The 12,742-nt window shown below is 41.6% G+C and overlaps 1 protein-coding gene across 1 annotated transcript in view; it reads left to right on the top strand.

Moving 5' to 3' along the window:
- Positions 1-12,742, top strand: part of LOC139469876 (coiled-coil domain-containing protein 6-like) — a 35,945-nt gene that overhangs the window by 11,417 nt on the left and 11,786 nt on the right. The window contains exons 2-5 of the mRNA XM_071252192.1: positions 3,527-3,676; positions 8,083-8,211; positions 9,232-9,335; positions 9,895-10,052. Of these exons, the coding sequence (XP_071108293.1) occupies positions 3,527-3,676; positions 8,083-8,211; positions 9,232-9,335; positions 9,895-10,052 (541 nt within the window). The remainder of the gene's footprint in view (positions 1-3,526; positions 3,677-8,082; positions 8,212-9,231; positions 9,336-9,894; positions 10,053-12,742) is intronic.

Below are 12,742 nucleotides of genomic sequence, written 5' to 3'. Positions count from 1 at the left end.
TAATTTATAAGGCTGCTATGTACTTAAACCATTGTACTTTCCTCTTGATATCGTTTTCAGTAAATATTTACCCGAGTCACTGCTAAATCGAGATGAGACACAATTTTCAGAAACGACAAACTATTAATGGGGCACACCATGTTCTACATTAGGCACACCTGGCCCAGTCATCCAAGGGATCATAATTCACCCTGCAGAGTTACCTACCTTAGGCGTGCCAGAAACCTAAGAATCAGAGTATAACCTCAGATGTGCCCTTATTATTGTTTCTTGATTTGTCAGCACCTTACCTGTGCTGGTGGGTTTCAGACCTGCATCACAGCAGGCTTTCTTCCCACATCAAACTGACAGGCCATGATATCTGAAACCCTTTTCAAAGCAGCGTTAAACCAGATTCACCAGAGGAATGTTATACAGTACCACAGAATAATGTTATACAGTACCACAGAGTAATGTTATACACAGTCCCACAGAGTAATGTTATACACAGTCCCACAGAGTAATGTTATACAGTCCCACAGAGTAATGTTATATACAGTCCCACAGAGTAATGTTATACAGAGTCCCACAGAGTAATGTTATACAGTCCCACAGAGAAATGTTATACAGTCCCACAGAGTAATGTTATACACAGTCCCACAGAGTAATGTTATACACAGTCCCACAGAGTAATGTTATACAGTCCCACAGAGTAATGTTATACACAGTCCCACAGAGTAATGTTATACACAGTCCCACAGAGTAATGTTATATACAGTCCCACAGAGTAATGTTATACACAGTCCCACAGAGTAATGTTATACAGTCCCACAGAGTAATGTTATACACAGTCCCACAGAGTAATGTTATACACAGTCCCACAGAGTAATGTTATACAGTCCCACAGAGTAATGTTATACACAGTCCCACAGAGTAATGTTATACACAGTCCCACAGAGTAATGTTATACACAGTCCCACAGAGTAATGTTATATACAGTCCCACAGAGTAATGTTATACACAGTCCCACAGAGTAATGTTATATACAGTCCCACAGAGTAATGTTATACACAGTCCCACAGAGTAATGTTATACACAGTCCCACAGAGTAATGTTATACACAGTCCCACAGAGTAATGTTATACAGACCCACAGAGTAATGTTATACAGTCCCACAGAGTAATGTTATATACAGTCCCACAGAGTAATGTTATACACAGTCCCACAGAGTAATGTTATATACAGTCCCACAGAGTAATGTTATACACAGTCTCGGGGCGGTCGGGTAGCCTAATGGTTAAAGCGTTCGCTCATCATGCCGAAGACCCGGGTTCGATTCCCGACATGGGTACAATGTGTGAAGCCCATTTCTGGTGTCCCCCGCCGTGATATCACTGGAATATTGCTAAAAGCGGCGTAAAACATACTCACTCACTCACTTGACACAGTCCCACAGAGTAATGTTATACACAGTCCCACAGAGTAATGTTATACAGAGTATCACTTATATGAGGAAATGACACAAGAATGTATTATTTATATGAGGAAATGACACAAGAATGTATTATTTATTTGAGGAAATGACACAAGAATGTATTATTTATATGAGGAAATGACATAATAATGTATTATTTATATGAGGAAATGACACAAGAATGTATTATTTATATAAGGAAATGACACAAGAATGTATTATTTATATGAGGAAATGACATAATAATGTATTATTTATATGAGGAAATGACATAATGTATTACATATTTGGTAAACATGGTAAAAGGACACCAGGACAAAATGACACAAGAATGTATCAGATGTGTGTTGAAGTATATCACATATAAGATTATTGATTGAACCTACATTATCAGTATATCTTACTAGGATGTGTATCAGCATGATTAGATAAGATTATGGTTACATGGCACTTAAGGTGTGTCGTTACATGGCACTGAAAGTTTCTCACAAATATGGTGAAATGACAGTAGACATGCTAAATCTGTATGACAAAATACAGTGAGATGACACTTAATGTGTATCAAATATATGTGAAGTGACGCAAGGAGACACCGGTTGTTGGAATGCGAGCCTTTGTTCATCGTGTTTGTAAATGCAGTAGATACTGCTGCTGATTCCTAGCACCAAGGTCATCTCTGCTATCACAGGGACCCCTCCTCCATGGTATCCTGTTCGACAGCTCTGTGTTAGTTTGGGTTGCATATAGTACAGCGTGCATGGGACGAGGTGACCTTGGACTGAATTTGAACTGTTGACGAACAGTGCAGTGCAGCTGGGACTGCATGTTTTTCTGTCGTGGTGCAATCAATGACTGCATCAAGGATCTGCTTGACAGAACTGTTTGAAATGATTTAGGATACACCGAGGATTAATCTTGGCCACTGACAACAATAAGCTGTTGTAACATCATTGCGTGTCAGTTTAGTGGTTTAACTGGTTTGAATTACATTCAGTAGTGATACATATGAGAGAGAGAATTTCTGAATGTCAACTTCTTTATCGTGAGAAACACGTTTCGGAATATATGCTTACTCCTGTTGAACTCAACAGGTGATTGAGAAAGTATATACCCCACAACAAAACCAACCTGGAATATTGCTATAAGCGGCATAAAATCAAACTCACTCACTCACTCACTCACTCACTCACTCACTCACTTGGTTAAAGAGTTTGGCATGCAAGAACAGTAAACTATTTTTATAACGAACAGAGAGATATAACAAACTGTTTTATTTCATCCCGGCCATTTGCTGTATATGTGCTTATAATGAATTATGGTTATAACAAACTAAAATTAGTGGTCGCTTTGAGTTTGTTATAACCGTAGTGCACCATGTTTACTGTATATGGGTTGTTCTCTCAGTCAATAAGTACTGTCTGTTGATAGAGGGGTGACAATCCTATGATGTTGGGTTGATTTTCCACAGGTTATATAGTGTTATATCATTATCCAGTCTGTGATGCAGGTTCTCTCTGTTCATTATTTGATGTACCAGTATATTTGTCAACCAAATATGTTTTTATTATCAAAGGATTCAGGGGAGTGGGCCAGTGGTTGTAGACAATGCAAGTGGCTGTGAAGGGTTGTTCCCCTTTGCCTTATCAGGATCTGCAAGTTGTCTTCACCAATATTGTAGATGTCTTTGGCTTCTGTTACTTTTGACTATGGAAATATGTATCACAGTTGGCATAACCCATTCATTAGATTGCACCGACTGTTTATTGATATTTGGTTGATTCCTTGTCATCGTACCCTGACAGCGTGGATTGTTGCTCATGATATCATCACTGGATTGTCTGGTCCTGACTTATTTATACATAGGCCACCATCATATTGCTGGAATATTTCTAAGTACAGCTTTATCCAACATTAACAACAACTAAAACACAAGTAAGGGAAACAAATAAGATGATCTTTCCAGGTTATCACTAAGTTATGACTATCATTCATATCTAACCTTGGAGATAAATGGCATTTGGTTTGAATAGAAAAGACATCCATGATTCTGATGTTGTTGACTTCCGTTTGCAGCAAGCCAAAGCTGAACAAGAGGAGGAGTTTATCAGCAACACTCTGCTGAAGAAGATCCAGTCTCTGAAGAAGGAGAAGGAGACCCTGGCGATGAACTACGAGCAGGAGGAGGAATACCTCACTAACGATCTGTCCCGGAAACTCATGCAGGTGGGTCTCTAGGGGTGCAGGTAGAGGGGAGTACCTCACTAGCGATCTGTCCAGGAAACTCATGCAGGTGGATCTCTTAGGGTGCAGGTAGAGGGGAGTACCTCACTAACGATCTGTCCCGGAAACTCATGCAGGTGGGTCTCTTAGGGTGCAGGTAGAAGGGAGTACCTCACTAACGATCTGACCCGGAAACTCATGCATGTGGGTCTCTAGAGGTGCAGGTAGAGGGGAGTACCTCACTAACGATCTGTCCCGGAAACTCATGCAGGTGGGTCTCTTAGGGTGCAGGTAGAAGGGAGTACCTCACTAACGATCTGTCCCGGAAACTCATGCATGTGGGTCTATAGGGGTGCAGGTAGAGGGGAGTACCTCACTAACGATCTGTCCCGGAAACTCATGCAGGTGGGCCTGGATAGATGGGGAGTACCTCACTAACGATCTCTCCTGGAAACTCATGCAGGTGGGCCTGGGTAGATGGGGAGTACCCCACTAACAATCTCTCCAGGAAACTCATGCATGACATTAGAGAGTGATTACCTAACCGATAAGACTGACAACATGACACACTGGAGGGACCGCATGACATGAGGATATAGGTTCCGAGGCAATATAACATGTCAGCATGTTAAGTGGCCTTTATTCAAATAAAGTAAACATAGGGTAAGCATGAATTTGATTTTCAACATCAAGGGCATTGAAATATAGGAACTCTGCCAAATTGGAGGCATGTTATATCTTCAGGCTGATAATGATGTAGGCAGTGATTTCTGATTCTGTTATACTGAGCATGCTTAGGGGAAAATATAATCTGTTTCTCTTAATCTCCCCTGTCAGATTTATCAGTGAAAATTGTCTGTGTTTACTGCTATGGTTTAGGGCTAGACATCACATACTGGTATGCAATAGCACTTCACCTTGACCTTTATGTCAAAGTCAAGTTACAAAGGTCAAGTCTAAGACATGCTGCTGAGGAAACACTATGCTCAGCTATATCCTGAAGGTCAAGGACACTTCTCACAGTGATGGTCTGTTGCTGCTCAATAGAAGACATCCGTCGTCATTGGTTGTTGTCAATAATGTTAAATAAAATACTTTCAAAATTATGCTTTTTAGACAAATATCAAGGAATTCACATCTCACATTTGTTTCATTGATTTGAATTAACCATTTTAAGTTAGCATAAAAATAATGGCCAATTCTAATTTTGATTTGAAAAAATATTTACCATCATCATAGATCAGAAATTCAGTAATGTAATAGTTGTAATAGTTGTTAAATGTTGATATACCTTTCACCTATGACATAGGCAATATATGTCCTGGAAATGTTTTGATATAAAATGTAAAACTTAAATAGAGAATATCTAAAAAAATGCTCTCCTAAAATGATATTGTGTTTTATTAGGATTTCTTGATGGAATTTAGAAAAAGTGACATTTCTATCTACTCTTGGCGATTTATACACTGGGGAGACAGAGTTTGCGTTGTTTGTCACGCGTTGTCTCTGTATGCACATATAGCAGGGGAATTATGTACATTTCATGCTAATGTTAATATGGTGTTAATAACAAAACCTCCAATTTAATTCAGAAATGAAAACTCGCATTTAAATATATATCTGATCCAGATGTAACTATGGTAACCAGTTATGGTGCTGTCCAATTTCTACAGCCATGTGTTTAGAAATACATTTCACTATAGAAGGGGCTGACCATAGTTCTTGCATTGCCTGGCACCAAGAGTCATGGGAATGACAGTAAACTGTCTGAAATACTGCTCAGTTCGACTTGAGAGTGTGTTTAACTTTCAAGTAAGAACTTTTTTTAAGTTTGCAAAACAAATGGAATAAAGTAGAAAGTCATCACTGTTTTTGTATCGACAAAAAGTGTTATTTCTTTGTTTAAATTGCTTTGTTTTTTAAAGATCCTGTTTTTTTGTAAAATTACAAAAAATATAAAGCCCTATCCTTACACATTGCCATTTTCGCTGAACTGGTCTCATAGTTCTTGCTCTTCAACGTTAAATTTGTAAATTAATTCTAAAATGGTAACGCCTGAGAGTATTGAAAGAGATCATTGTCCCAGTGGTGCCCTGATCTTCTACTTATTGTGTCTGAGTGTATGATTAAAACAACCCAGAGGGATGTCACTCATGACGAGAGTAAAACCACACGTGCACAGTACCTGGTCTGACACCCTACACTAACAATAGGGGAATACAGACTGAAACTAGTGAATTATTTATGATCACATGAAACTGATATTGTTTATGTATTGTTTGCAACAAGACAACAGGATAATTGCTGTGGGATTTATCCTGGAAATGCATTATATTTAATCAGGTAATGATTATCATTTGTATTTATTTGTTATCGTTTTGTCCATAACGGTTGAATTGATTATGAAACTGGAAACAAGCAAGCAAACTTTTGTCAAGACTTTGAAGTGAATATGACCTAAATATGACATGTCAAAGCTAAAGAACAACTAGTAGTGATTATCCACCAAAGTGGATTCCAGTGGGCATAAAAAATAAAATACTAAATTAGGGGTGAAAATGATGTGAATGGATCACTGAAAATCAGTGATGATGACCGATGTTTGTGTATAGGGTATGTCGTGTCCTGTTCTACCAGGTCCTGTTCTACCTCACACAATCTGTATAGATAACATGAATAAGTCAGTGTTCGTGTGTTGTGTGACGCCGCAAAGCACCACCCAGCAGAAATACTTCATGAACAAGTCTGTGGTCATTCATCATTCTTGTTCATGAACATGATGAACAGTCACTGACTCATGAAAAAAACCAGCCGTGACTTGCTTCGATATTTTGTAATAAGTCAAGTGACTTATTTGTTGTAAGTCCTATCTGAACAGTTTGGGCCTGTCATCTGCCACTACCCCAGCGTTAGAAATTGGCACTAGTCCTGTAGTCCTTGCCAAACTGCCCAATAGTTACGGTATCATTAAGACTAGAAGAAAATAGCCCCTTTTAAGGGTTTTGCTATTTGTTATCATTATAAGGACCAGTGGACTGAAACAGTTAGTTTCTATCACAGGGTAGGACTGCTGCCAAGTAACCTGTTATTAGTAAGTATAAGATATATGGATGAACAACTTCTATATTACAATTAGGAGCAACGTATCAATGTAAGTTCTAAGACCATTGTCAATCAAGTGATGTTCATCCACGTACATCCTTACTTAGCACTCCAACTTCTAAATGCCTCTTAGAGAAGTTAACCTGTGCTTGCCTGTGTTGGGAGGCAACTGTATAGATAAGGCAGTCGTGGTTGTTGACTTGGTTGATTGCATGTCCCTGACTCCACTGGATTGTCAGATTCCAGGGCCTGGGCCCCGTTCCACAATGCGATCTTAGTGCTATTTGATTGTAAGCCTATGTTAAGTAGGGGAGTTACGACCAACTTAGCACTAAGATCGCTTTGTGGAACGAGGCCCTGTTCTTCAAAGCGATCTTGGTGCCATGACCTTTGTCATTCTTGGAGTTTGGGAGTTAGGATCGTCTTAGCACTAAGATCGCTTTGTGGAACGAGGCCCTGTTCTTCAAAGCGATCTTGGTGCCATGACCTTTGACCTTGAGTTTGGGAGTTAGGATCGTCTTAGCACTAAGATTGCAATGTAAGCAATCTTTTTCATAGATCGCCCAAAACCTGGCCATTAACGATTTACAGTTGGCAGTGTCAAGTATGGCACAATGGATAAAACTATTTACGATTTCACTACTCATTTTCACAAAAAATTAGTGTTTGATATAACATTTATTAAAGAATACATTTAAGGTAAGAATCAATACTTTTAACTTAGTGTGCAATTATGATAGATACTTCTACCGAGAAGTGAAAAATTATGATCACCCAAATGCATCGATGTATTGTCCCACTACTAATAAATGTACTGAGGACAATACCTCCATATATGTTGGATGTTGTCATACAGTTTTCTCAGATTATACAAGCAAATAACCCGTGAAGATTCCGGAGTAGAATAGGTCTCAGCAACCCATGCTTGCTGTAAAAGGTGACTATGCTTGTCGTAAAAGGCGACTAAACGGGATCGGGTGGTCAGGCCCGCTGACTTGGTTGATGCATGTCATAGATCCTAATTGCGTGGATCGATGTTCATGATTTTAATCACTGGATTGTCTGGTCCATACTCGATTATTTACAGACCGCTGTCATATAACTGGAATATTGCTGAGTGCGGTGTAAAACAACCAACCAACCAACCAACCAACAACCAGCAAATAAGGGTTTCTAGAAAGTACTGACGTGTACAAAGCTGTTGGTATTGACCTCTAAGAGATGCTACCAGTCAGTGACAGGGACTTGCCCCTTGTTTTAACATCTGCTGTCGGTGTAGTTAGTTGTTGTTGTTGTTGTTGTTGCAGTTGAGGCAGGAGAAGATAGAGTTGGAACAGACATTGGAGAAGGAACAGGAATACCAGATCAACAAGCTGATGAGGAAGATAGAGAAACTGGAGGCAGACACAGTGTCCAAACAGCAGACACTAGAACAGGTCAGTAGCTCAAGGTGTTGTCCAGACAGCAAACACTAGAACAGGTCAGTATGAGGCTCAAGGTGATGTCAAGACAGCAGACATGAGAACAGGTCAGTAGCCCAAGGTGTTGTCCAAACAGCAGACACAAGAACAGGTCAGTAGCTCAAGGTGTGTCCAGACAGCAAACACTAGAACAGGTCAGTAGCTCAAGGTGTAGTCCAGACAGCAAACACTAGAACAGGTCAGTAGCTCAAGGTGTAGTCCAGACAGCAAACACTAGAACAGGTCAGTAGCTCAAGGTGTAGTCCAGACAGCAAACACTAGAACAGGTCAGTAGCTCAAGGTGTAGTCCAGACAGCAAACACTAGAACAGGTCAGTAGCTCAAGGTGTAGTCCAGACAGCAAACACTAGAACAGGTCAGTAGCTCAAGGTGTAGTCCAGACAGCAAACAATAGAACAGGTCAGTAGCTCAAGGTGTAGTCCAGACAGCAAACACTAGAACAGGTCAGTAGCTCAAGGTGTTGTCCAGACAGCAAACACAAGAACAGGTCAGTAGCTCAAGGTGTTGTCCAGACAGCAGACACGAGAACAGGTCAGTATGAGGCTCAATGTGATGTCAAGACAGCAAACACTAGAACAGGTCAGTAGCTCAAGGTGTAGTCCAGACAGCAAACACTAGAACAGGTCAGTAGCTCAAGGTGTAGTCCAGACAGCAAACACTAGAACAGGTCAGTAGCTCAAGGTGTGTCCAGACAGCAAACACTAGAACAGGTCAGTAGCTCAAGGTGTGTCCAGACAGCAGACACTAGAACAGGTCAGTAGTCCAAGGTGTGCCCAGACAGCAAACACTAGAACAGGTCAGTAGTCCAAGGTGTGTCCAGACAGCAAACACTAGAACAGGTCAGTAGCTCAAGGTGTGTCCAGACAGCAGACACTAGAACAGGTCAGTAGCTCAAGGTGTTGTCCAGACACAGTGTCCAAACAGACCATATGTATGATATTGTGCCTTGTATCATTATGATTTCTCCCTGTTGTAGTTGCGCCGGGAGAAGGTGGAGTTGGAGAATGCCCTTGAGCAGGAACAGGAGTCATTGGTCAATCGGCTGTGGAAGAAGATGGATAAACTGGAGGCCGAGAAGCGGTTAGTTGTGACTTGTGTGACCATGATCAGTTTACTGTTGTGTCTTGTGTTAACTTGGCTAACTTGTAATTGTGTCCTGTGTGGCCATTGTAGGTTTAGTATTGTGTCTTGTGTTAACATGGCTAACTTGTACTTGTGTCATGTGTGGCCATTGTAGGTTTACTGTTGCGTCCTGTGTTAACATGGCTAACTTCCAGTTGTATTAACTTGGTTAAGATAAAGATGTGTCCTGTGTGACCACTATTGGTTTATTTTTGTGTCTTGTGTTTACTTGGCTAACTTTTGGTTGTGTCCTGTCTTACCATTATCAGTTTAAGGTCTTTTGTGAACCTTTTTCATCAGTTTTATAAGTACATTTACTACAGTGTTGATGTAAGATTTAAATGAACAATTTTAGAAAAGATATCTGTTTGATTATCATGATGTTCAGAATATCATAGTATGTGTATTGTACCGTTATAAATATGAAGTGACTGTTCAGAAAATGAATAAGAAATATTTCATGTCATGAAGTTTTCATAAGTTTAAAGGAATAAGCAGCATTGTGTATGTGATGCAGGTTACTGCAGGAGAAGTTGGACCAGCCCGTATCGGCGCCACCGTCGCCACGTGATATGAACAACGGTGACACAGCACATAACCTGATGCAGCACATTGAGAATCTCCGCGGGGAGACCAACAGATTAAAGAACCAGCTCAGACAGGCCTTGTCAGAACGTGAGTACACACAGGGACAGACAGATCCTCCTTGTCAGAACATGAGTACACACAGACAGATCCTCCTTGTCAGAACATGAGTACATACAGGGACAGACAGATCCTCCTTGTCAGAACGTGAGTACACACAGGGACAGACAAATCCTCCTTGTCAAAACGTGAGTACACACAGGGACAGACAGATCCTCCTTGTCAGAACGTGAGTACACATGGGGACAGACAGATCCTCCTTGTCAGAATGTGAGTACACACAGACAGATCCTCCTTGTCAGAACATGAGTACATACAGGGACAGACAGATCCTCCTTGTCAGAACGTGAGTACACACAGGGACAGACAAATCCTCCTTGTCAGAACATGAGTACACACAGGGACAGACAGATCCTCCTTGTCAGAACATGAGTACACACAGGGACAGACAAATCCTCCTTGTCAGAACATGAGTACACACAGACAGATCCTCCTTGTCAGAACATGAGTACACACAGGGACAAACAGATCCTCCTTGTCAGAACATGAGTACACACAGGGACAGACAAATCCTCCTTGTCAGAACATGAGTACACACAGGGACAGACAAATCCTCCTTGTCAGAACATGAGTACACACAGGGACAAACAGATCCTCCTTGTCAGAACATGAGTACACACAGGGACAGACAGATCCTCCTTGTCAGAATATGAGTACACACAGGGACAGACAGATCCTCCTTGTCAGAACGTGAGTACATACAGGGACAGACAGATCCTCCTTGTCAGAACGTGAGTACATACAGGGACAGACAGATCCTCCTTGTCAGAACATGAGTACACACAGGGACAAACAGATCCTCCTTGTCAGAACGTGAGTACATACAGGGACAGACAAATCCTCCTTGTCAGAACATGAGTACATACAGACAGATCCTCCTTGTCAGAACATGAGTACATACAGGGACAGACAAATCCTCCTTGTCAGAACATGAGTACACACAGACAGATCCTCCTTGTCAGAACATGAGTACACACAGACAGATCCTCCTTGTCAGAACATGAGTACACACAGACAGATCCTCCTTGTCAGAACATGAGTACACACAGGGACAGACAGATCCTCCTTGTCAGAACGTGAGTACACACAGGGACAGACAGATCCTCCTTGTCAGAACGTGAGTACATACAGGGACAGACAGATCCTCCTTGTCAGAACGTGAGTACACACAGGGACAGACAGATCCTCCTTGTCAGAACGTGAGTACACACAGGGACAGACAGATCCTCCTTGTCAGAACGTGAGTACACACAGGGACAGACAGATCCTCCTTGTCAGAACATGAGTACACACAGGGACAGACAAATCCTCCTTGTCAGAACGTGAGTACACACGGGGACAGACAGATCCTCCTTGTCAGAACGTGAGTACACACAGGGACAAACAGATCCTCCTTGTCAGAACATGAGTACACACAGGGACAGACAAATCCTCCTTGTCAGAACGTGAGTACACACAGGGACAAACAGATCCTCCTTGTCAGAACGTGAGTACACACAGGGACAAACAGATCCTCCTTGTCAGAACCTGAGTACACACAGGGACAGACAGATCCTCCTTGTCAGAACGTGAGTACACACAGGAACAGACAGATCCTCCTTGTCAGAACGTGAGTACACACAGACAGATCCTCCTTGTCAGAACGTGAGTACACACGTGGACAGACAGGGACAGACAGATCCTCCTTGTCAGAACATGAGTACACACGTGGACAGACAGATCCTCCTTGTCAGAACGTGAGTCCACACAGGGACAGACAGATCCTCCTTGTCAGAACGTGAGTACACACAGACAGATCCTCCTTGTCAGAACGTGAGTACACACGTGGACATACAGGGACAGACAGATCCTCCCTGTCAGAACGTGAGTACACACAGGGACAGACAGATCCTCCTTGTCAGAACGTGAGTACACACAGGGACAGACAGATCTTCCTTGTCAGAACATACATTTACAGCAGCTGACCAAACCACGAAATTTGATGGCAGCTTTTTATGCAACACCATGTAAATGCTTGTCCACTGCTTGGACATGTCAAGGATATCATATCATTTTTGTCTTTATAACTCTTGACATTTTTGTATCACGTTGAAATGTCAAGTCAAGATTTAATTCAGCTTGAAAAAAAGGTTTGTTAAATTCACGAAGGAACTACTGTTGGTCAACAATGGTCAAGGAATCTTGGTATATATCTTCCTTTGGGGGGTGGGGGCACGGGTGGCCCAGTTGTCTAAGGCGCTGCGATTCGCTGTGCAGAGTTGCGTCCCTTGGGCATGCCAGAAACCTAGGATTGTGGGTTCGAATCCCGGTTCGCCCCGATTATGTTTCTAGGTTTGTCAGCACCATACCCGTGCTCGTGGGTTTCTCGGTGGTAAACATCTGAGACCTGCATCACTTCGAGCTTTCCTACCACATTAAGCTGACACACCGCGATATAACTGGAATACTGTTAAAAGCGGCGTAAAATCCAACTCACTCACTCTTCCTTTGGGTGGGGCCGAGATGGTTTTTGTGTGACCTATATATGAGGTCAAAGTCATAGAGAAGGCTATTTGTAAAGTATGTTTGCCATTTTCACTAAAATGCCTTTTTCTTCAGATATGTTTTAGATCATATGAATGTAGTTCTTTTATTTGAATAACTATCTATGACAAATGATG

This window comes from Haliotis cracherodii, unplaced genomic scaffold, assembly GCF_022045235.1.
Source record: "Haliotis cracherodii isolate W230 unplaced genomic scaffold, xgHalCrac1.p SCAF_2, whole genome shotgun sequence".
Lineage (NCBI taxonomy): Eukaryota > Metazoa > Mollusca > Gastropoda > Lepetellida > Haliotidae > Haliotis > Haliotis cracherodii.
This window is presented reverse-complemented; position numbering and strand designations above follow the sequence as displayed.